General features: G+C 46.9%; 1 protein-coding gene across 2 annotated transcripts in view; it reads right to left on the bottom strand.

Moving 5' to 3' along the window:
- Positions 1–25,973, bottom strand: part of ADGRD1 (adhesion G protein-coupled receptor D1) — a 100,363-nt gene that overhangs the window by 29,758 nt on the left and 44,632 nt on the right. For both annotated transcript variants that reach the window (XM_058037129.1, XM_058037128.1), the window contains 4 exons: positions 16,303–16,376; positions 14,393–14,516; positions 2,928–3,031; positions 402–513 (listed from right to left, as the gene is read on the bottom strand). In XM_058037129.1, the coding sequence (XP_057893112.1) occupies positions 402–513; positions 2,928–3,031; positions 14,393–14,516; positions 16,303–16,376 (414 nt within the window). The remainder of the gene's footprint in view (positions 1–401; positions 514–2,927; positions 3,032–14,392; positions 14,517–16,302; positions 16,377–25,973) is intronic.

Genomic DNA, 25,973 nt, shown 5'->3' on the forward strand with positions numbered 1-25,973 from the left:
GCTGCTTCTGAAAAACAATGTGGAGCAGCAGCTGGTCACAAGGCTAGCCGAGTTTTTACCAGCACAAACACAGTGGAAGTTTATTGTAAAATCAGGTTTTGCTTCTGCTTTTGAGGTGGAACTTTCCATCAAAGACCTCATGTCACTTTAAATCGTGTTTTTAAAATTAACAGGGGAAAGAAATTGGGTGTAGTGGTATGTGATGCAGTTAGCTTGGCCTATTTGTCTTGCTCTAACTGGGCTGTTTTGGGTGCCAGTTTAATGGTTTAGAGCTGGTGCCCTGCCCGAGGAGCTCCCCTGCAGCAGGATGGTTTCTGGCTAGGGCGTGTTAGAGACAGATCTCCCCCGGCCGTGCCCGTGTCCCACCCTGCCCGGGGCTGCCCAGGACCCCCGAGACTCACGGTTGCGGGGCTGAACTGGAAGCTGGCCAGCAGCAGGGCCTGGGCCAGCAGCACGGCGCTCGACAGGTTGGCGTGGATGTGGTAGCGCTGGTTGCGGATGGTGCTGACAGACCTGCGGGCACAGAAACACTCAGCACGGCCCCGGGGCACTGCACGGGCTCCTGGTCTGGCTGGGGTGCCCCCGGGGCCTGTGCAGCCCTCCTGCCAGCAGCGTGGGCAGCGCCTGGGCAGGGCATCCCTCCATGGGCAGCGCATCCCTCCATGGGCAGCACCTGAGCAGGGCATCCCTCTGTCCCCTGCAGGCACAGAACATCCCCCTGCACATGGCAAAGCGATGGCCAGTGACAGAATATCAGCAAGGGCTTGGTCCTGGAGGGCGCTGGGCTGACAAGGAGCTCACTCCTCACAGAAAGCACGTGGCACCTGTGCCCGCTCTGTGCCAGAGCTCCTGGGTTTATTTTGTTGGTATTCGCCTTTCTGGGAAATGACATTGGTTCCTGCTCTGATTTGTACAAATATAACCTCTGAGAAAAATAGCTCCGTACACAGATGGGCAGTGCCTGCCTTGAGAGGAACCTGACTGCGGTTTCAACATCATTTGAAAATATCTCCCTTGGCTTTTCAGAAACCAGCTGGAAATCCGACAAGAACAGGCTTTCCTGGAAGTCTGCTGACCTCGTGTTTCTGTTCTCATCCCAAAATAAGAAACAGAAAACAAAAACATTGATCTGAACATCTCAGGCTTGCCTTAAATTCTGTTCCCTTTGAAAAACAAACAGTGCTGGTGATAACAGGTTCCTATTCCAATGCCCCCTCCTGCCGCCCTACTCCATGGAACGGGAATGAAGAAGGAGAGCACAAGAAGTTCTGAGATCCCAAAAGTAACTCGAGGCTGCTCTGCGTGGTGCCAGTGGCTCTGTTCTGAGTGGCTCCATGTGCCACAGGCTGGGCAGTGCCACCCAACCCACTGCCCCCTGGGAAGGGGCTGCCCTTGCCAGCACATGGAGAAGCAAAGGACTTGCCAGATTCTTCTGCACTTATGTCACCGTCATCCAACACCACATTGCAAAATTCCACTTCAGCTGCTTAACGAGACCCTGCTCTCCAGTGAAAAGATAATCAAATTATTTTCAATTGGCAGTTTGAAGGATGCTGTATGTAGGTGGGGTCTTAACCCTGTGACAGTCAGCTGGCTCCAAGCTCTCTTCCAAGTCTTGTTTGCCTCCAGCTGCTTGAGGAGTTTTCAGCCCTGCTGCAGCAACACCTCCTCCTTTTGCTCCCTTTTCCTTTCTAAACACTCCAACATCCAATTTTGCCCTCAGACTAAAGTGGAGCAGATCATTCCCCTTAGCCCAAACATGCCAACAGCACAATGTCAGATAGGCAGATGTTTGACTTATTTAGAGTGGATTTTGCCACACGTTATGCCCTTAATCCAAGTATGACCAACACAGATCTTGAAACTTGGAAATAATATGGGGTCTGGGAAAAAAAAACAAGCATTGCAATCAGTTTACTGAGATTCAGCTAGTCCTTTTCCCTAGAAACTGGCCTCTTAACACGATGTCCAAAATACAAGAAAACAAGAATCAAACCCTTAAGTGAGAACAATATGGTTTAGTGTGCGAAAGGAGACAAGAATCCCACTCCTTGCTGTACTCCCAAAGTGCTGCACAGCCTTGGACAAGTTACTTCACCCTTAGTCAGGTTTTCTGTTTCTTATTTAGACACAAACCCTCGTGAAGGCTTTTTTCCAGAAATGTTTGCATGAAGCCCGGCTGGGCCTCAAACTCATTTGTCACCAGGGGAACATAAATAGGAATAAAGGTCCTGGGTGCCCTGGGGCAGAAACCTTCCCAGCACAGAGGGCCCTCACAGGGCTGCCCTGCTCTGGGCAGGAGGGGCAGAGGTTCCTAACCACGAGCCATGGAGAGAATTTCACACTGCTTACAGTGTCCCTCACCCCAGTAAAGCACCACAGAAAAGCAGCCTGATGCAGAACAGCGAGACACTTGAACATAAACGTGGGCTGCATGAGGTAATTGTGTACAAGCTGTGTGAAAATAAAGTCAGGCAGCCAGGGCTGAGTGAGACTTCCTTACTGGGCATTCCTTTCTGCACACGCTGCCTCACAGACAGGGCAGAGGAACAGCAGAAAGGGCTGTCTGTGTACCCTGAGCAACCCAGAGGTGTGGGGGGCAGAGGGGGTGATCCTGCAGTCCCTGCTCACCTTGCACTGCACTCCAGACCAAGGCCTCCTACAAGGCTCTTTGCAAGGTTCCTGAACTATAGCAAAGCATGGACAGCTAACAAAAATCAAAATCTCTCACGAGATTGAAATAGCTGGCTATATAAAGACCATCCCATTTCAGGAAATGAAAGTAATTTGGAAATAATCAACCAAGTGTTACAAATACATGCGCAGGATCTAATTAAGGAAGGTTGTAGAATTAATAGCCTTTGTTTTATCCTGAGCAGCTGAAGGGGTCCTGGCTGCCCAGCAGGGATGAAGTTGAAATTACTCACGACAGCACGGCGAAGGTGACCAGGGTGATCGTCAGGCAGAGGATGGACAGAGCACAGCCGATGTAAGTGATGGAGGAGAGGGCCACCTGGTGTTCTCTCGTCAGCTGCAGCGAGGAGAGAGAGCAGAGCTGTGAGCTGGGGTCACACTGAGCACAGAGAGAGCAGAACACAGCTGTGAGATGGTGTCACACAGAGAGACCAGAACACAGCTGTGAGATGGTGTCACACACAGAGAGACCAAACAGAGCTGTGAGATGGTGTCACACACAGAGAGACCAGAACAGAGCTGCGAGTTGATGTCACACTCAGCACAACCAGCCCTGCCCACAGTGTCCCTGTCCTGTGTCCCAGCCCAGGTCCTCAGCAGCAGCAGTTCCTGCTGTGGCTGCAGGGCTTGGGCAGCCTGGGCAGCTCAGCCCAGCAACTGGCAGGGCCCTGAGATGCTCACAGGGATGCAGCAGCAACGCTCCCAGTGATGCCTACAGTGACACTGGCAGTGATGCTCACAGGGATACTGGCACTGACACTGCAGTGATGCTCTCTCCCAGCGATGCTCCCAGTGATTCCCACCCCTGTGCAGGGAGCCCAGCAAACCAGAGAACCCAAACGAGGGAACCCACCCACCAGAGCCGTTCACAGCCATTGAAATGACAGACCCATCACTGGCTCTGTGCAATGGATGGAGCTGCAGTGCCTGCTGAGGGAGCTGGGCTGGCACTCCAGCATGGAAACCCAGCACAGACCCAGTGTGAGCAGCAGGAGGGCAAAGCTCTGCTCTCAGCCTCTGCCTGCTGGCATCTCCTGTGGGCGTAATGCAATTGTTAGGAACATCTGAACTGTGACTTCACCAGGATCTGTGTTAGACCTGGACAGAGTCAATGCAGGCAGGACAGGGTGGTTTGGCCACTCATCCTAAATTAATCAGCATGTGTTTTAACTTTCCATGCAAGTTCTCATAAAAGAATGACAAAAGAGCCCCACCCAGCAAAGGGAGCCAGGCAGTATTAATATGTAATAAGTAGAACAGAGCTAGGCAGGAAAAAGCTTTCTCATCCTAGAAGAATTTTCAAACATTTTTCCTGACTCAATTTTGGATAGACTTGACATTTTCATAAACTGAAGGGAAAAAATTAATCAAAAAGTTTTAATTATGATGCTTGAGATACTGTGTTATTGTTTCAATCTCAATTTGCTATTAATTAAATTCCAAGCTGAAAAAAATACTAAAAGGAATGATATCTTTCCAAAACTTTTCTACAGCACATTTATCTAATAAAAACTAGTCTTTCACATATGTTTGGGATTTTCTATTATTTTACACACACACACAATAAAACTTCCCACCCAAATGAAGTATTCCATCAGAGATTATCAAACCGAAGCAGCTCAACCAATAAACTCCCCATTAAAATTCCTTTTACAGGAGAGAAATAACATGCCATGTGGTCATGGGAAAACAAATACAGACAAAAAGATGTGTTGTGTATGTGTGTTTTTAGCGTAATCATCTGCCAAGCTCATGTGTGCTGGGTTTCCAGCAGAAGAGCTCAGCAATCTGAGAGCCTTGAAGGGATGCACTGAAAGACAACTGTTGCTATGGTGTTCCTGTTCCTAGGAAATACGATGCAGCTCTTGAGTATTTTTTCTTTTCCAGCCAAAGACACATTTCTTTTCCCTGACTGGACAGCATCAATTACAGAAACAAAAGAGTTCTGTGTACTGGAACAGCTTTAAAGCTCCAGATAATTCCTACAAAAGAGATGCTGTCATCCCTCATCCCCCAAAGCAGGCATGCACAGGCATTCTGCACTGAATATTCCTGAAATAGGAATAATCTGTGTGGCAAATGGAGCAGTTTGGAAGTGATTTCCTCATCAGGTACATTCATGTCCAAAATGCATGGGCCTTATTTCCTGGTGCCTCCACCCTTTTCCCTGGCTGCAGGTGGCTCACCATTCTGCAGGAGGAGGAGGGGAGCTGAGGAGGCTTTTCAGATGTAAAGCCACTCTGAAATCAGTATTTCTCAGCAGTCCTTAAGCCAGAAAATGCTCCCTGGAGAGTTTCTCTGCTCAGGGAGAATTCAGATTTGCAGTGCTCTGTCTTGGTGTTTGCCCTGGCAGAGATCTCAGAGCAGCGCTGTGCCCTTACTGTCACCGACAAACGCAGAGGGTCCAAGGAGCAAACCAGGGAAAATGGGCAAAAATCACAGAAAGGCTGGGTTGGAAGGGACCTCAGAGCCCATCCAGGGCCACCCCTGCCATGGCAGGGACACCTTCCCCTGTCCCAGGGACACTTCCCACTGTCCCAGGCGCTCCCAGCCCTGTCCAGCCTGGCCTTGGGCACTGCAGGGATGCAGGGGCAGCCCCAGCTGCTCTGGGCACCCTGTGCCAGGGCTGCCCACCCTGCCAGGGAACAATTCCTTCCCAATGTCTGCTCTAAACCTCCCCTCCTCCCCTTTGAAGCCATTCCCCCTTTCCTGCCACTGCCTGCTCCTGTGAACTGCTCCTCTCCATCTTGCAGGACCTGCAGGTGCTGGAAGGGCACAGTTAGATCAGCCTGGAGCCCTCTCCTCTCCAGGCTGAACACACCCAGTTCTTTCCATGTGGGAAAGGTGTTCCATCCCCCCAAAAAACAAACTGTTTGGTTTTTCCCACAGTAATCCAAAAGAAGATAATGATCACATAGACTGAACTAAAACCCAGAGACAGAGTTTCTTAGAAACACGACATCAAAGAAATTGGAGAGAAAAAAAATCTTTCTCCAGAAACCCCTGCAGGGCAAGACAAAATGTGAATCCTCTATGACTTAGAAATGAAAAAGGGAAAAAAAAAAATAATCTCTTCTACAACAAAAATGTACAAAGATTCACTGCAACTTGAAATAACCTGCGTGATTGCAGGATGGAGGGATGGCCGCACAAGGGCTGAGAGCAGCTCCTGCCCGTGCAGGTGTGAACTGCAGGGAAAGAACAGGAAAAAGCACACGAAAGAGCACAAAACCAGGCTTGGGATGATCCCCAGGGTGTGCAGCCTCACTGCAGGGCTGTGGTGAAGGAGGAAAATGAATTTGTATTTAAAGACATCAGAGCCCCACAAACCTCCCAACCCAGCTGTCCCTGAACATCTGGATGTGGTGTGTTCCCATCTGAGGGCATAACAAGGAGCAATTTGTTGGAAGTACCTGGGTTGTCAAAGCCTTGGGCCTCATTAATTAAGAAACTCTTTCAATTAATTCCAGTGCTCTGATAAGGGCTGATTTTACCTTACCTCCGTTTGTCTTTTTGAAAGTTTACAGACTTCCTGCATGATGTGGAATGTAAAACAGTGATTTGGGATGTTTTTGTAGTCAGCACAAAAACTCTAATCAAGCTGTAATGCTGTTATTAAGGAAAATAGCATTTAAAAGTACAAAATAAAACATTGAGCAAGCTGTGAAGTCATCCCATGAGCCTGATTCTCACACTTGTCCCAATCTACATTAAATTATTCCTTTCTTCTGAAATGTTTAGCTTCCTTGCATTGATATGGTCGTTCTTTTACCCTGAAAAGCCAGGAAACAAGCTCACGCAGTCAGGAGTGTCAGCAACCACCAGCACTAAGAGACAGATGTTTCTGAGCCTCGGCTTTGACGAGGTAAAATGGAAAATTCCTCCCACCCTCTCAGCCTAGGCTGCACCATCCCTGGGCGCTGCTGGGAGCCTGGCCAAAGCAGGGATGGAGCAGATCCTCCCTCCCGGGGCACTGCCCGCTGCCCCAGCCCTGCTCTCCATCCTAACAGCAGTCACTGCTGCTCAACACTTGTGTTCTGGGCACTCACGGGCAAGCAAAAACTGCCTCACAAGCAAGCTGAGAAACGCTCCTGGAAACACACCAGCTCAGACTGCACGTACAAATCCTTCATTTATAATGCTGTTCACAGGGAAAGAAAAAAAAGAAAGTGATATCTAACCCCTCTGTTTATAAATAACTGCAAGGGAGATGAAAATATATTACGATAATGAGATGGTACTTTTGTATCTGGAGGAGCTGGGAAAGGTCATGCAGGCTGAAAGCCTTATTCAGTAGGCTCCACAGGGAAAATGGTTTGTGTCCAGAGGAGAAAAGCTCCTTATTTATGTGTAGTTACTGAGTGACCACACAGAGGAGCACAGCAGCCCCAGAGCACCTGCCTGGGCTCCCTTTTTCCAGGGCACATTGCCCTCCTGTCCCTGTCCCTTGCCAAATTATTCACCTCTCAGGCCACTGGCTGCACTCTTCGGCTTGGCAAAGAGTGAACTTCTGGCTTTCTCCAAAGGAAGGCACTTCTAACCTAAAATTTTCCCTTCACATGCTGCAAATCATCTGTCTATTTCTGCCTTCAGAGGTCACACATCAGACAAAGCTCAAATACTCCAACCAGGCCTTGTCATAGCTGATCCTGACAGCTGTACCAAGTTACAGCTTCACTATTTAGACACAAAAAGCAGTAATTTCGCTGTCCAAATCTCCTTTCTGAAAAACAATTCATCCTCCAGAAAAAGGCAAGTTCTTGAACCAAAGAAGGTTTCACAGCCTTAAAAATGAGTCCTGCAAGCTGAGGAAGAGATCACAGCCCTGGTTGGTATTTCAGCCTCACTCCCTGGCACAGCCCAGGATATCTCTGCATGTGCCCATGAGTGGATAAATTTCATTAAACCAGGTATTTTTCACTGCTGGAAATGCCATGACAAACTGCATTCTGCCCTAAGTCCAAGCAGAAAAATGAGTTGGATTTTCATCTCCCTTTTGGTCAGCTTTGCATCCCACAGGAAATTCCCTGCAGTGCAGATGGATCTCCCTGTTTATTATCTGACAGATCTGCAGGGGCTGCCCAGCACTGAAATGCCCCCAAACCCTCTGCAAACCTGAACATCCTCCCTGAGCATCTCCTGGGGAGCAGTCACAGCCAAACCCACTGGAGTTGTACCTTTAAATTGTAATCTGAATCCAATTAAGAAAAGGATGAATAATTAACTTTGGCAGCCTGAGTGTCTCAGAGACATTAAAACGCTGGCCTTGGCTGACGAAGCTAATGGTTTTAATTGCCTCCAGAAAGGCTGCTGAAATTCAATCTCAGTCCAGAGAGGCCTTTATTTATATGTTAAATAATAATAACAACAATACAAATCTGTTTTCCTTCAGCTTGCCAAGCACTTTGTTAGGTACATAACATTCCATTTCTGAAATGAACATCTGTGGTGAGCTCAGGAGGCCCAGTCTGCTCCCTGAGAGCACAGGATGGGTTTTGGTGGGGCCATGCTGAGTGCCACTGTGCAATCACCACCCACAGAAAAGCCCAGTTTGGTGCACAAACTTCTTTTCTCAAGCCACAATGCATCAGATACTGCAAATTTAAAGAAAAAAAGGCCTCTGAGAGTCGCGCTTCACAGTGCAATCATCTTTATCTGCCATTTCCAGCAGAATTGTTTTTGAATTCCCTTTCTCTATTAACTCCACAGCTCCCAGCAATTTCCAACCAAGTGCTGCAGAGGGGGCATTTCAGGATTAAAGGCACATTTCCCTCCAGCCAGCCCAGCCTGGCGTTGCTTATTTAAAACTTTTCACTGTGACACGAAAAATACAGGATTTTCCAAATATCTCTGCCAAGATATTAATTAGTATTTCTAAATGCCCACGTCATCTTTCAAAGTACTTCTGGGCACTGTGTCATCAAATAGCAGGGGCTCTGCTCATTACAAATCTCAAAGTTCTTAGTTCAAATGAAGCTTGAAGGAAGCATGGCAGGGAGGAAGGACTCAAGTTGTGAGGTGGTACCAGATTATAATGAAGTTTGGGGATCAGAAAAGCTGACATTTCCAAGTTCTTCTAAAATCTGTTAGCACAGAGCAGGGTGGGTTTTTTCTGTATTTTGTGGTTCAGTGCTTTCATTTCCACCACAGAAAGGAAGTCTGTGTTCTTTTGGTGAGTTTTCTGATTAAAATAGATACTCTATCATGCTTCTCAAACAAAGCACTTATTTCGACAGTTATAGCACTCTTAAAGATTTGTGCTTTCCAAAATAAAAAGTCATTTTTGCTCTCCCCTGCCGAGTGAAATTCAGTAACTGCCAAACAATTCTCTAAGGAATTCGAGGGTTTAGTGTCCTGCAGCACTGGCCCAACTTTTCCCGTGTAATTCTGTGGGATTGGGGACAACCAGAAATTCTCCAATTTCCTCCCATGGAAATCAACAGAGCTGTGCTGGCAGAGGGGTGGAACAGCAAAGGAAGGAATAAATTCAAAATCAAGAAAATCAAGGGGTCAAAATCAAGGGCAGGTCTCAATTTTCAGGGAAGACAGCACGGGTGCCCTAAGGACAAAAGGAATCTGATCCCCAAACCCAGGGACAATACCCAGACAACAATCCCTGCCATGAAATGGAAGGGCAAGGGGAGAGAGTGAGAGAGAGCAAAGAAAGTTTACAAGGCAGCCCTGGAATAAACAGCCAGGCTGATTTATCTTTGTTCATCTGATGGCTGAGGCTGCCTGAACTGTCTGTGGAGATCTTTTCAGTTACACAAAACGTCAGTGGTAATGAACAAGGACCAAAAAAATCGCAGTGCCTACCCAATTTTTAAGTATGCGACACAAAGAAAAATTACTGGACTTAGGCATTATTCTTTTCATGTTCCCAGCAATGAAAAGCATGCTGAGAAAAGTAATTATACAAAAATTACAAAACAGCAGAAATCAGAGAGTGCCACATTATTTCCATTTCATTGTCCTATTTGAGTGTGGAGCTGGCTGAAAATTTTAAGAAAAAAGCTTATGGTTTCAGACTGCTATTTTATTGCACACAGAGTGCAGTGTTTGATTAATAACTGCAATATTAGATTTAGGAAACAATGCTCCAAACTGATAAATTACCCATCTATCCCCCATATTTTTAAAGCATTTTGCAATACCAAGACTTTCTCAAAACAGCCTTTATGAACATGAATTGATGCACCTTTTTCTCAGTCAGCCATGCATTATCAAAACTCAGCTATAACAGTGAAAGCTAAAATAAAAACACATATATTGCCACAAGAAAAGAAATTTGGGATGATTTTCTTTTTGTAAATAGAACTCACAGATGAATACCCAAACCTTTTCACAACCCTGGGCTCCCTAAAAATGCTAAGGGTTGTTTCTACAGCTCCACCATCAAGATCAGACAGTTTTAAGTATTTTCCCTTGTATAAACACTTGTCTGCTTACAAGCCTATTGGTGAGCTGCTTGAACTGTATTGATTGATGGTCTCTTCTGAATTGCGAACAGGCTACAAATGGCATAAAAACAAAGTCATTTCTAGCTTTAGAAATGCAGAAAATGTGTTCAAAACCCCAAACAATTTCTACCACAGATTGTATGACACTCCTGCTTAGCTGGAAATGCCCATCCACATGTGAACTTTATAGGAGCCATTTTTATATTCTCACAGTTGGAAAAGACAGCAAGAGGAAAAGCAGGAAAAAAGAGCAATTTAGAGAATGGTTTAAGAGACATAAATATTTCAGCTGTGTCGTGCACTGCTGTTCTGGGGGAGGGGGACCCAAGGTTCAAACTCTATTTTCCTGTGGGTGAAAATGATTGCTCTTTAAAAGGATTTTTGAACCCTAGGTCCCCAGGTGTCCACCATCCTTTAGCTGAAGTGACATTTTCGTGGCAGATGGTACAAATAGCCTGGCACGCTTCGGAGCTGTTGGATCACTGCAGAAACAAATCTGCCAGATGGCTGGCATGTTCCTTGGCAGGAGCAGAGGGCCCCTGACGGATGGGGGGAGCCAAGCTGCCCAAAATGCAGCAACAGCCTCTCAACGTTCTGTGAAGCCCTTTTGGTGCAGCTCTGTGCTGGGCTGGGCTGTCGAGGAAGGAGAGCTCCTGCCTGTGTGTGTGTGTGCCAGGGAATGCAGCTCTGCCTCTCCTGACACTGCCCCTGTCCCTGCCAGGAGCCCCCAGCCCAAGGGGATCCTCATGTCCCCTGTTCCAGCCAGCAGGACACTGCTGCAAACCCTCAGGCAGCTCCTGGCCCTGCCTCTGCTCCTGCCGGCCCTTCCCCAGAGGGAACAAACACATCCAGATAAACGGGTTCCTCCTTTCTCCCACCACAGCTGCACCAGCGGCTGCCCAGCTGTTTGTGCTGGATGGAGGAGAGCCTGGAACACTGCTCTGTGGACAGCAATTCCCAAAGTGCAGCTGCAGCAATGATCTGTTTGCTAGAGGGACTTCTCCCCCTGCCTCAGGCTCCCCATCAGAAGGAAAAGCTTGAGAGAAGCCCCTTCATGTGTGCCCAGCCCCTGTGAGCCAGTGTGTGCTGGGAGGTGGCACTGAGCAATGCTCAGCTCCTGGGAAGGTGGCACTGAGCAATCCATGCTCAGTCTCAGCCCCTGTGAATGTCCCACGCCAGAGCGTGCTGGAAGGTGGCACTGAGCAATCCATGCTCAGTCTCAGCCCCTGTGAGTGTCCCACGCCAGAGTGTGCTGGGAGGTGGCACTGAGCAATCCTCTGTCTCACTGACCTGGTCAGAGCTGTCCAAGAGCTCCCTGCAATCTCCACATCCTGATTTCCTGCTAACCCTAATGACACCCCGGACACTTCTCAAAGGCAGTCAAGGGTTGAACACGTTCCTTCAGGAACATTCTGCTCATCTGCAGGCCCATCCTACCTTCAGTCAAGTCGTTTATTTGTTTAAGCCAGTGGATGACCACTAATCAGCAGAATTCAAAATAAATGTTATCGTTCTCCGGTGAGGACCAGCAAGATAAGCCAATGTCAGCAAGCAGGAATGCGGGCCAGGCTGACACAGACACAGCCCAGAGTGATGAAACACAAACAGTTCCAGCCCTCTGCAGTGCCAGGCAGTGCCAGGCTCACGGCTGAGCACCACAAGGCTGGGGGTTTCCAAGGTGGTCATTCAATCCAAAATAAACTCATTACAGCTGCTAATCCCCACACCTCTGAAGGCTCTGAGCTCAGCAGCAGCATTCTGTGCGTCCCTCTTTCACAATCACACAATCACCCTGGCTGCAGTGCCTTAGGGCTCCTGCTGAAACCAGTGCAGAATCTGGAGTGCTGCACAGCCATGTTTGTAATCCCAGCTCAGTTCTAACTAATTCACAGCATTCAAAGCTCTCCCCATCCTGGTGTAGAGCCCACAGACATCACAGTGAAGGTTCATTTTGTCACGTTTAAATTAATATCCCAGAATTTCAAACTTTCCTTTGTGACTAGTCCCTTTCAATTCCTTTCTCTGAGTATTGGAATAAAAATGATTTTTCATCTCAGCAGATTTCAGCCTTTGGAGATTACCTCCAGCTGGAAAACAGTAGAACAGCAACTGAATTAACCTAACCTGTTCTGAGCAAAGATCAAAAAGGAAAATGGAGAACTCGCAGCTTGTTCTCAAAAACTTTCTGGCATTTCTGTGCTCCTCAGAAACTACACCCACCTGACAGCCTGTGCCACACATGCCTGACAGTTCACCAGACCCCTCATCTCAGCATTTCCAGTGCTCAGGAGACAGCAGCAGCAAATGCAAGATGCCCTGCAGTTTCATTCCTATGAACGTCTCAGTGGAACAAAATGGAATCCACGTGGGACAGTGTAATTCCTCCCCAAGGCAGGTGCATAAATTAATAACAGTTCTGCCGTGCTAAGGAACATGAGAACACAGCTGTCAGTATCCCCTTTTTAGCTTTTTGAATTGTTTTCTGTGCAGCTGCCTGCCTTTCTGCCAGGGCTGGCAGAACTGTGCCCTCCAGGTTTTGCTGCATGGAAATCTCTGCTCCCCTGAGAGCTGATTTATCTGTACCCTGGGGAGAAAGGGAATGGCACTTCCCACAGGAGAAGGGAAGTGTACAACACCCAGAGAGTTCCCATGAAAAGTTAATTCCCCCCTTTTTTTGGTACCAAAATACAGCTTTTGATGAAAAAATCTACAGATCTACAGTTTTCAGGCAGTTCATGTCCAATAACTTATTTCCAATTTTTATGAAAAGCAGAGCCTTTTGGGTAAGAATCTAATTTTTTCCAGAATCCAGAGAAAAATAAACATTCTGTCAAAAACAGCATTCATACAAACAAAAACGTGATCCATTTCAAATTATCTGGCCACAGATGCATTGTAGCTGCGTAAACAGAACTGTTCAAGTGTGGCAATTGCATACTCCCACCCTCCTTTACTTGCTTCATACTATCTGTGCACTTCATTTATGAGCAGAAGATTAAAATATACAAAAGTTCAAGATCAGATCTAACATCACTGCAGCAATGTCTTGGAGCATTTGTTCCGAGGGGTGATTTAAAGGGGCCCTTTGAACCTTGGCTCACGAATTCCTGAAGATGGTGAGCAAACACAAGGATGTGCTCAAAGCCCACAGCATTTTAACATTTGCTTAAGAGGGTTCCAAGGACACCTGGGAGAAGCTTCCAATTGTCAGGCTGGTTCAGCAGGGTTTACTCAGCAGGCGTTTTGGGAATTTGTGGCTGCTCAAAAGGCAGAAATTCTGTCTTGCCTGGCTCTCATCTTCATGCCAATCACACAATGAAGGTAACAGTTCTTTTCACTAGTTAAAAACATTAGTACCACAAGAAAGCCCTAAATGGTCCGTTTAAAGGAAATGTCTTGGACAAAGGTTTGGGATGAGATTTTCCTTTTATCATAAAGGGGAAAACAAAGCTGTGGAAAGACATTCTGGTGGATGGAAATGCATCAGACCAAAAACTTAAGGAGAGAGCAACTATTGAAAATGGAGCTATTACAGGACTGTGAGGCACTGGAAGGTCCATTCACATCCAGCCTTTCCCAGTTATGTGTTTCAGACCTCTTCGGGAAAACCTCATTCCAAAGAATTGTGTATGAAATATCTTTGATCTCTTATTACTAATATCACATGATACTAAAACTTATGGCAGCATCCCATTAATCATCACAATCCTAAATCTGTTTAGTTGAAAGCTGGGCCCTTCAGAACTATTCCCAGTGGAGAGCCAACCAATCTTTCAGTGGCATTTAATTGGTGCTGTCCTGTTTAATCCTGGCTAATTCCCTGAACGCTGCTGCTTAAAACAGGGTTAATAATAGCACATTTCTCCCAAGACATTTCTGCCTTACAAGATGGGAGGTCTTGAGGCAAAGCTGCATTTTATTATCAGCCTGAAGAGTTCCTAGAAAAACTGTACTTGGAAACCAGATGGGGCCATTAGGTGCTTTACAAGCAATAAAGATAATAATGGCTAGATAAAAACAGGATGACCTGAGGAAGCCAGCCCCCCTTCAAGTGGACAGACAGGCACAAAGGGCTGGGGTGTGAATCAAACTCTCTGGACAACACAAGAGAAACAAGAAATAAATACAAGCGGGGTACAAGCGCACCCAGCTTCAGTCACTTGGGCGATGAGAGGGTGTAACTGCTGTGTTTGTGGTTCATTCCCACCAGACAGAGTCCCTGCCCCGCTGAGCCTCACCTGCAGGGGCACCACTTGCATCAGGATGGCGAAGTTGGTGAGGTGGTTGCAGAGGCACACGGAGTAGTTGAGGTCCCCACTCTGCCTCACGCAGCCCTCGTCGGACCAGACGCCGCTGCCGTTGCTGGGGGCACAGAAACCAAACGTTATCCCTGCCAAAATGCACCTGCTGGAGGTTAACAACACATGCTCTGTGCCACACAGGACGCGGAGAGGCCTGGAGGCATCTCAGGCTGGAGACGCCTGGACACTGTGAGTGTCCTCTCAGTTCCACCATGGAAATGGTAAAGGAAAATATTCACTGGACAAGGCACAGATCAGAGCCCACCATGAACGCCTCTAGAGACCTGTTCCCAGTTTTATAATCAATGAATGATAACTGCATTTACATTACATTTTGCATCTCATTTATGGCATCTCACCCAGACCCAGTTCTGAGAACTGCAGCACCAGACAAGTCAATATCTTGCAAAAGCCCCAGGATCAGAGTGTTCTGTGGTGCCTGACCCTTGCCCAGTGCCACAGCAATTCAGGCTGGCAGCACCAATTCCAGGCCAGTTCTGTCCCTGCACCCGAGGGGCAGCTCCTGCTGCAGGAATGGCTGGGCAGGCTGGGGGGCTGCTCTCAGCATCCTCAGCCACCTGGCTTTGTTTCTGAGCAGTGATCCTCATGAGCTGGCTTTTCCTGGGACGAGCCAGAATTCCCTGTGCCCTGCCAGCCCTGGGGTGGGGCGGGAACCCAGAAGGTCCATCAGGCACCACAGGTCACCCACCCCCTGTTTGACAGGAAATATTTATCTCTTCTGGTATTTCTCCGAGTCCTGCACTCTGACTGAGTGGTCTGTGCTCCCCTCTTAAAGAGAGGTATTACCTCATTCTCCTTGAGTTCTCAGAGAGACTCTACTGTGGGTCAGAAACCAAATTAACTACGGTGCTCAGGGAATAAACCCATCCTGGCTCATCTGCAAGGACAGATTTCATTTCTGGGTTTGTATCCTCACAAAGCCTCCAGGGCCCCAGCCCCAGTGGAGAGCAATGCCCCAGCCACCTTCATTTGCTTCATAAAACCTGCTTCTAATTTATCCTAATTTGTGAGTAACCATAACAACGAGGAACTGCCAACAGCTGGGGCAGCTCAGCACAGGTGAACAGAACTTCAGTGAAACAATTACTGTGACCTTCCCAAGTGCAGGTGCTCAGGAGGGATCACAGCATCCCACACCATTGCTGCATCAATTAGGCTTGCACTCAAAACCTGTTAATCCCCATGAAATTAAAAATTCACCATTTGTATTCCTTCTCAATGAGTTCACTAAGAGCAGTGCATTTCAAGAGGAAAAAAAATTAAATTTATTCAGTGCTAAAAAAAAAAGAAATAAAGAATAAAGAGCTACTGCTTTTCCATAGCTCTTATTTTCTGAGTGAATTTCGAGGTGATATTTATTTCCCTTTAATTCTAATTTGCATTCAAGATGGGCCATTGCGTGATGTTGTCCATTCCGTGCATTGGCCAGAACTCCCAGCTCTGAAATACCGATTTCACAGGCTGCTGTGGCACAGGGCCAGCGAAAGCAGAGCTGTGCTGGAGCTTTGCCACCCTGCAGCGTCCGAGCAGGTGCCCAAGCGGGCTCGCTCACAAAACAAGATAAGCAGGATCTGTATCAGGCTGCGACTTTGATCACAAAACGCTTCCAGCTCCCAATCACCACCCAACCCAGGGGCTGGGAATACCAGCTCTCCTGTCTGTGATAAGGAGAAACAATCAGATTGTGGTTTCTGTAAGCCAGTGGTTCCACTTCTTTAACCATTTCCATGAATGAAAGGAAGCAAGAAGGATTTAAATACACAGCATCACGAAGTAAGTGTAATGAAATAAAACCAAGCTAAAGAATGTGGAATTATGCAACGTACCTATAATCCAGGAATGCACAGTAAAGATGAACTCTGTTGCTTTTATTTAGTGCTTGGCTGTATTGTCTGGGCGTCTGCAAGAGAAAAACAGAAACCCTGAAGGAACATTTAAAAAGGGCTAAATGCCACTATTAATCTACTTCACATTCTCATTGCTACAATGATTTCAAGAGACTACAATAGTTCTGAGATTAACACAGCAGAACTGGCAGCGAAATTGTTCAGTCCTCACATCTCCAACACAGGCTCCAAACATGCTGAGATGATATTCAGCCTTAATTTTACACACTGGGATTAAACTTTCCCTGCTCTGAATGAGGAATCTGTGCCTCCTTTAAGCAGCAAACCAGGATCACAATTGTACATAAGCACAATCACTGGTGTTCATTTATGCAGGACTGGGACATCATTCCTCAGCTATACTTGGCTTCTTTGGGTTTTGTTCATCGTTTGTTCTCACTGTGCAATAAAAATGTCACATTTTACGATTAATAACTCTGAAATATGTGCACTACAATGACCAACTCCCAGACATTTTCTTTCCACAACAGCAATTATTTTAAAACATACATTCAAACTGAAAGAGCCATGCTGTAATTCAAGATTTTATTTTGGCACACCTCAGCATTATAATGACATAATTTCTATCTTCCATAAACAGGTTTAGCAACTAACTCAATCTCCTGTATTCCAGAAGCTTTGAGATCCCATTCTGCACTCCGTTACATGAGCTTGATGACAAAATTATTCAAATTATATTTGAGTGAAGTAATAGCTTGTTACAGAAAAAATATGCAAACTAGAGGATTTCCAGTGTTTGTTCAACCCTTTCTAATACATAAATCCCTAAATTCCACATTATGTGGGCCCTGCCTTATGGCAAATTTTTAATTACAAGTCTTCAACATAAAAAAAAATCACTGGTGAATTAACAGCTCTCGGATTATTGCAACACAGTTCTGCTGTCAAGACCAAAGATAATCAAGTTCTGCTCTCCTTGTTTTAGGGAATGAAGAAAAAAACCCCGCCACCTCATCCTGCTGAAACTCAACCAAGTACAAGAAGTTCCTGATGCAATTCTCCTTCTCCTCTCCCAGGGGTGTCAGGCACAAGGTAGCACAGCTCCCTCCTGCCTGGAGATAACGGGGAAATTTCTGCCCAGCCAGGGCTTGCAGGGCTCCACACGCTTCCCAGCTGTGCTGCAGATAAGGGCATTCATTCCCTGCTCAGCATAAATGGAATTTTCTTATCTCCCTGAGCTCATCCCTGGCCCAGGCTTGCAGCTCCTGCCTCACCTTTTCCCCAGCCTTTATCCCAGGGTGGAGCTGCAGGTCAGGTGCTTTGTGAGGGAGGACTGCCACTGCCACATCAGGACTGTCCCCCCAGCACTGTCACTGCCACATCAGGACTATTATCATATTTCTCGAGTCCCATACCCCCTCAGTGTTTTCTTACAGCTGCAGATCTTCACAGCACAGACTCCCTCTTCTTCTTCTGCATGTTGTTCCTTCCAGGCTCTCCCTGACTGGCCAGCCCACCCCTTTTATCCAGTTATCTTCACCAGCCACAGCTGCAGCCCAATGAAGGACATGGCAGCTGCAGCCCATCAAGAACAACTGGGACCTACCGGGGCCAGGCCGATGTACAGATATTCAGGTACAATACAGATATTTTACTGGGACTCAAAGGCCACCTCTACTATACAGGACTGTCACCCCAGCACTGTCACTGTCACCCCAGCACTGTCCCCGAGCACCAGCTGTGCCCAGGGATGTGACATCCACCATCTCTCCTGAAGTGAACAACTGAGAGAACCTACAGCTGCCTTCTATTACAAATTATTTCACTTCTGTGACAGACAGCGGCTAAAAAACCACAGAAAGGGAGAGAGAGAAAGATCTGCTGTAATGACAGCAAAGATGGAGCAATAACTGCCATTTCTGATTTGTAAGATTTCTCTGGATAAGTCTGGATTCTAATACTCTAAATGGAAGGGGCACCTCAGGGTCGGGTTGGAAGGAGACATGGTACTGCAGTCGTGCATGTTTTACACAAATAAATCCCAGATGTATGCTTTACCCTCAATTACATCTCTCTGGCAAGAAACAAGTCCTTGTTTTTCTCCATCCTAACTCTAAACACAGATGTCACTCATTAGACAATGAACCACACCAAGTGAGGCTCTGACCTGTCTGAGCTGCGTGTGCACTCAGATGCACAAAGAATAAGTAAATAATAATAATGAAAAATAGATAAACAGATTAAAGAATGGCAAAGAAAAGTCTATCCTAATTTGCCTTCTTATTTCTCTTAAAGAATCTGTCCTGTGTTTTATCACCCATTATATAATCTCCAAAAGGCTTTCGTGCCATTTATGATAACTGCATAAAACACTCATCTTCTGAGGCTTCACTGAAGTTCTGCAGCAGAACTGTCATTAGGATGGAGAGCCCCCAACACGTAAGAAACTGGCTGCAGAGGAATAAACTCCCTCTGATCTTCAACAGCTCTACTTCAAAGTACTCTCTAATCTATGAAAAAGGAACTGACTGTACCTCAATATTGCCCTTTTAAAGTTAAACTGTGTGTGACAGCTTGTATGTGGCTTGGATCCTGTAGAACTGAGGATATTGATTTAATGACATTGATAACAGAAAGCTTAAAATACAAGTAGGCCCTTACACTAAAAGATTAAGTCACTTGAGTGTTTATTAAAAGCCTGTGAAAGGACAGTTTATGAAGCTTTCAGGGGAGGGAAAGCAGCAGCACACTGAGTAATCCAGGATCTGTGCGTGTGCTCTCTGTAATCCAAATTATTCAAATCACTCCTTCTGCACGGAGGGGGCCACATGCAGCTTCTCATGCAAAAAGAATTGCACTGAGAGAGGAAAAATTACACTGAAAGAGGCACCAAAGCAGGGGCAGAGTCAGTGCTGTGTGCTGAGCCTGTGCCCTGAGGAGGGACTGCTGGGACCCAACTCAGGAGGGTCTTTTCCAGCCTGAATAATTCTGTGCTTGTCTATCTGTGTGCACACTTGAGGGTCTTTTCCAGCCTGAACAACTCTGTGTCGTCTGTCTGTGTGCACACCTGAGGGTCTGAGGGTTTTTTCCAGCCTGAATAACTCTGCGTTGTCTGTCTGTCTGTGCTCATACCTGATGGTCCTTTCCAACCTGAATAATTCTGTGCATGTCTGTCTGTCTGTGCTCACACCTGAGGCTCTGAGAGTCCTTTCCAGCCTGAATAACTCTGCATTGTCAGTCAGTCTGTCTGTGTGTCTGTCTGTCTGGCCCCACGGCTGTGAGCCCAGCAAAGCCCAGAGCTGCTCCCAGGGATGTGTGGGGGGACCCCAGCCCTCGTGGGAGCCAGGCACAGGCCATGCTGGGAGGAAGAGGAGGCCAGGAAACGGGGGCTGAGAGGGCTGCTGGAACCTTCAGGAAATGTCAGAACACAACTGCAGAGGAAAACAGGCAGCAGCTGCCTGGGGAAGGCTTGCCAAGGAGCAGCAGCCACAGAGGGTGGGGTGAACCTTTGGAGATTCGCTGGTCTCTCCTCTCCTCTCCTCTCCTCTCCTCTCCTCTCCTCTCCTCTCCTCTCCTCTCCTCTCCTCTCCTCTCCTCTCCTCTCCTCTCCCCTCCTCTCCTCTCCTCTCCTCTCCTCTCCTCTCCTCTCCTCTCCTCTCCTCTCCTCTCCTCTCCTCTCCTCTCCTCTCCTCTCCTCTCCTCTCCTCTCCTCTCCTCTCCTCTCCTCTCCTCTCCTCTCCTCTCCTCTCCTCTCCTCTCCTCTCCTCTCCTCTCCTCTCCTCTCCTCTCCTCTCCTCTCCTCTCCTCCAATTTACCCCACTAAGTTCAATTTGTCTCTGTTTCCTCACTTACGTGCGTACGGTTCAAAACAAATTTTGATTCTGTTCTATGGATTAAATTAGAGACTAAAATGATGCATCTAATGTAAGGATTTTCCGTCCTCACAGTGACATCCTGACTGTTAGCGTGACCTATTCAGGCTCACACGGTTTATTGACTTTCCTTTCCACCTATTTCTCCTAATTAGCCAGAAGATTAAAGCTTTAGGGTACATTCGTCTGCTCAGTTACCTGGAAAAAGACAGACAGAAAGAATAATCACCCCTGTCTATGGTGGCTGTATTGGCTGTTTTCTTCCAAGCTCTGCGAAATCTGCATTGCAACAGATCTGGGGCTCAGATCAGCCAACTATTTTAATTTAGAGTCCGTTTGACTGATTCACCCTAAGATGTAACTAGTATATGTAATGAAAAAAAATGGCAAATTGCACAAAAAGGAATTTCGGTTATGAATAGGGAATTAGAGTGTGTTATGGATAAAAGCCAGACTTTCGGATGTTTCATTGTTGTGAACAGAGCCGTGCCAGCACACTCTTTCTGAAGCAATGAGCACAACACTTTCCAACAGGAAAGTTTGCTGAATGTATTTCCTAATGGGACAATCACACAGTTAAAAAAACTGCATGAAATCACCAAGGGTGGGAGGCTGTGACAGACTGCAATATAAAAGTAAAAATGAGTGAAATATCAGAGGTTATAAAGTCATCTGAAATTGGAGAAGGTTGCCACATGGATTGGGTTTGATTATTCCTTTGCCTGAGGCTAAAAATAGTTGACATATCAATTTCCTGCAAAAATAGTGTTAATCAAATATTTCACCAATATCCTTCCCCAGTTCTCAGAGTTGTCTATTTAACAGCTGCTGTACTGGGCAAGCAGTGTGAGAACAGAAAAGTAATGAAAAGACCCATGAGCAGCAGACTGAAAAATATCTTGGCTGCTCTACCAGATATCATTTCTATAAGAGAGAGGGAAAAGGAGGAGGGAATGGACGAGGGAATTGTCCTGCTGCTTTCTTCTTTAATTATGGCACACAGCAAAACAAAAAAAAAAAAATTACTGCTTTCAAATGTGTAGAACATCAGAGGATCTTGCTGTTTTTCAAGCCCACATCCATTTGAATAAAAATGCCATTCTCTTGTGAGAATCCCATCTTTTTTACAGCACCGCACAAGGGGCTGCATGCAGCAGCTGCCAAGGCAACGTGAGAGCACTTGCATGAGCCAGTGAGGGCTGTCAGCCCTGTCCTGTCACGGCCTCACCTGTGATCTGTCCCTGGGTGCTCCTGGGGTGCATCTCAGGTGCATTTAGGAGGAAATGTGGGGCATTTTGTGCTAAGGGAGCAGCAGCTCTGCTCTCTGGGTTTGGGCGCTCCTGGGGTGCATTTCAGGTGCTTTCAGCAGGAAATGTGGTGCATTTCCTGCTCAAGGAGCAGCAGCTCTGCTCCTGCATCTCAGGTGCATTTAGGAGGAAATGTGGTGCATTTTGTGCTCAAGGAGCAGCAGCTCTGCTCTCTGGGTTTGGGTGCTCCTGGGGTGCATCTCAGGTGCCCTGCCTGCAGCTCAGACCTTGATAAAGGAGCAGCAGCTCTGCTCTCTGTCCCTGGGTGCTCAGCAGCATCAATGCCAGTTCTCTCCTCACTGCTCAAGGAATTCTGCCAGCAGAAACTGTCTGCAACCCCTGAGTTTAAATTATCAGCTCCCCAAACACACACACACAGCTCCAGGTGGCTTTTCTTTAATTTTCCAGCTGCAGAATTCCCACCACAGCAGAGAAATTCCCCCCAAGAAACCCCTCTGGGTTTCACTGAGCGCAGCATCAGGGGCAGAGCTGGTGGGAGCCCCAGGACCCCTGAGCACAAACCTCACCTTGCTCAGCCCCAGACCCACACCCTCTGGGGCTGTGCTTCCCCACCTTGCTCAGCCTCAAAGATCTCAAACACTTTCCAGTGCATTTCCCTTTGCTGCTCTGTGGGCTGTGAGCACTGGGCGTGATGAGGGGCTGCAAGCCAAAGCTGCTCCAGTTTGGACGCCAGAACCATTTAAGATGCAGCACTGCAGCGCAAACCCATGGCAAACACCCACTGACTGCAGTCTGGATTAAGAACACTCACAATATTGTTGTAAATCACGGTAATAAAGGAGAGCACAGAAAGGTTAAAAAACAGCTCCAGAAAGAAGCAGGTTCATTTTCATTAGAGATGCATTGAATGGGAGATGTGCACAAACAGAAACTGCAGGATAAGGACCTTTGAAATTCAATTTGGTGAGCAACTGGGTTACATCAGTAAATATTTGATGTTTAAAAAATTTAAATGCCAGTCAGGGAGAAGCAGAGCTCAGCGTGGCAGCTTTCCTTGTGTAAGCACCAATAGACAGAACTGAACTGATGATCTGTGTGAAAAGCTGCCTTAATGCTTAAGTGAAAGCATTTTTCATGTTCCTTAAAGCACAGCTCCATTCCAAAGAAAGAAGAGGTGAAAATATTAGTATTGTCTCTCAATAAGCAGTCCCATTTACATAATTAGCAACATAGCAGTGAGAGAGTTGCGCTATGTCCTTCCGGTTAAACAGTTACATCCATATGTAAAATTCTGTGTACAGAGCCATGTAAAGCTGTATGGAGGGATGGAGTGAGGGCAGAGCTGAGCCTGTGACACTGAGGCAAAGTCAGTCTACGAGCAGAATAATGCAATAGATTTTGTGATAATGCTGATACAAATCCAGGATATTTTTGTTATGGTTGTTTTCTATTCTGTGCCTTTTTCTGCTACTCTGCATTATTACATTAAAAATGTGCTGCTTTTCTAAAACAAGAAGTAGACATGCCTCCTATGCACCCTTTGTTAATCTGCTCTGTTTTTCTTTAAAAACTCATGTGAAAGTATTCCCAAAGGAAAACAACTGGTCTGACTGCTGCAGAAAAAGCCATTTATAAAAGGACACATTCTCTAATCCAACAGAAGCATGATTCAAGAAGCAAATGAACCTTCCTCTCCCCCATTTACCTGTGTTTTGACAAAGACAGAGATGTTTCCCCTTGCCACGCAGCCCTGCAGGCCCAGCAGAGAGCTCTGGGCAGGGAACACTGTCCAGGCAATGGCAGGGACCAGGAGGCAGGCATGGACCAGAATCCCTTCAAGGGATGCACACAGGAGAACCAGTTTTAAAAATACTTTTCCTATTAGGCAGAATTTCCACAATTCTCACTTTCCAAAACAGTGCCTGGACTTTTCCTCCTGCTGGCTTTTTATAATTTTTTTTTTGTAAGAAAAGGAACGTTTGCAGCAGACAGGAACCACTCAGGACTCGCTGTGGTTCCCAGTCCCTGTCACTGTCACAGGGCCGAGCCCACACACTCCTGCATTTCTGCTTTCACCAAGCTCAGGTGCAATAAAACCCCCAGAATACACAGATTTTCTGCCTGCTGATAATGAGCTCCAGCGACAACAAGAACTCAAAAGCAGCCCCAAGCTCAAAAAGCCAGCAGCAATGGCAATTCTCACTGGCCCTCATTGATTCCAGTTGTACGCACTTCTCTGCCAAGCCAGAAATGAAATCTGAGTTAGCCAACATCTGTTTCCTGCAAGAGTGAAAGTCATAATTAAGAAGAATCAATCCATATTCACTCATATTTAGTATGGAGAAGGCTTTAGAGACCTTTCAGGCAATTTTTCACACAGCAGGACATTGTGGTTATCCCGAGATACACTTCCAAGTGAAGAAGCAGTACGTATGACCTTTTCTAAACACATCTTTAAAAAGCACAAAGATGCCCTAATTTCCCTCCACAAAGACTGAACGGAATCCGAGCCCTCCTCTTTGAAGAGCACAAGGACTTTGACAGCCCGGAGCGGTGAAACATTAAAATTTCACTTACTCTGCATGATAATAAGAGGAATAATGAGCTGTTTTTATGGAATATTTGGGAACGGTGCATTCATCTTCTCTACAGAAGCTGCGACCCCCTGCCCTTCACCCCCGGGGACAGAGCGGCCTGCTGGGGACAGGAAACCCTGGGAGCAGGAGGGGTCGGATGGGGCCAAACCCTGCAGGCAGCAGGGGCAGGAACAGGGGCAGGAGTGTCCCAGGAGCATCCTCGGAGCATCCTCGGAGCATCCTCGGAGCATCCTTGGAGCATCCTTGGAGCATCCTTGGAGCAGCGGTGCCAGAGGGGCTGGGGGAGCTCCAGGGATGCTCCAGGGATGCTCTGATTGAGAGGAACAGTGGATTTGTCTTTCCAAACAAGCTCTAGGTCTGCTGGCGGACAAAACCAGCACTGGGCGGGAGATAAAAGAAACAACGGGAAGGGTTCCACTGATTGATGAATGGAAAAAGATATTGTGCTTTTACAAATAAAGTTTAGGTTTGCCGGTAAATGAAATTGGACATTGAGAGATGAAAGAAACAATGGGGAAGAAAAACTCCTAAATTCCGTAAGAATTAAAATGAAAAGGGAGGTTTAGACATTAGAGAGGAATTTTCGGTATCAGGCATATTGGGAAGTTTGAACCTTTCAAGTTCCTCAGAAATGGGGAAAAACCCCTAAATGCAGTAAGAATTAAAAATTAAAAGGAGGGTTATACATCAGAAGAAAATCTTTGGTATCAGGTATTTTGGGAGGTCTATACCTCTCAGGTACCTCAGCCAATGGGGAAAGAGAGAAGGGAAATGCAGCTGGAAATTAGGATTAAAAGGAGGCTGCATCCTCCAAAAATCTGAGAGATGCCAGGGAATGCCCCATGGCCTCTCCCTTTATTGGAATAAAGCCAGAAAGGACTCCTCTGTCTCTTTTTTGGACATAAACCTCTGGTGTTTGTGGATTAATTTTCCTAACACAGGGATGCTCCAGGGCTGTTGGAACCCTCTTGGTCAACTTTAGTCAGAGTTTGATCAGGTCTGAATTTCATGCCTTGGAAAAACCCAAGTTTTTGAGGATACTCAGCTGGTTTGTCCTCATCCCTCTGCAGGCTCATTCCCTTCCATACAGAGCAGCGTGTTTGAAAGGGAGTTTTGAAGACATGATTTAATGAAAGCTTTAGGAGGAGTTTTAATAGCTCACGTCAGGAACGGAGTGCCAGGCTTAATGGTGAAAATATTTACCATTCAGTGGTTTGTTGTGGATATATTTTTTAGGGCTGGATTTATATGTTGGCGTTTTCCATTCTCATTAAACCCCGGCTCTGCGAATGCCGGCTGCGAAAGCAGCGCCTCACATTCCTTGTGAATTCCATGTGCAGCCTCTGTTCTGTGCTGCCCCTTTGAGCCCTTCCATGCCCTGCTGATCTCCCGGGACAATGGGAACACTGGGGTACAAATAATGACAGAGCACAATGAGCATTCCGAGCGGCGCCGCCGCTCAGCACAAACCCCGCAGCACGGCCGCGCGATAAGGCTGCTGCAGGCAGACTGGAAAATATTACAGAACCTCACGCTTGCTTAAGGACAAGATATTCGGGCCCGCTAGGTGAGATAGGGGAATGCTTACTTTGTGTGACCAAAAAGTCACTTGGATTCGGGACATTTGGTTTTATTCCCCAATTCGCTTTTCCCATGCGACTTTCCACAGGTTCTTTCCCGTCTCTCCGTCTCAGTCCCCATCATTATCCAGGAATTGACGGGGTAATGGAATAAAGTAATGGGCGCAGGCTGTGTGCCCTGCTGGGACAGGGGAGCCCAGCCCCAACTCCCACCTGAGCGCCCACCTGGGGTCCCGCCTGAGCCCTCACCTGAGCTGGGCATTTCCCAGAGAGCAAATGCAGGAGCCTGCCCAGATCCAGGGCTGTCCCCGAGCCCCCTGCCCGGCTCTGGCC

Source organism: Melospiza georgiana, chromosome 18 (genome assembly GCF_028018845.1).
Source record: "Melospiza georgiana isolate bMelGeo1 chromosome 18, bMelGeo1.pri, whole genome shotgun sequence".
NCBI lineage: Eukaryota > Metazoa > Chordata > Aves > Passeriformes > Passerellidae > Melospiza > Melospiza georgiana.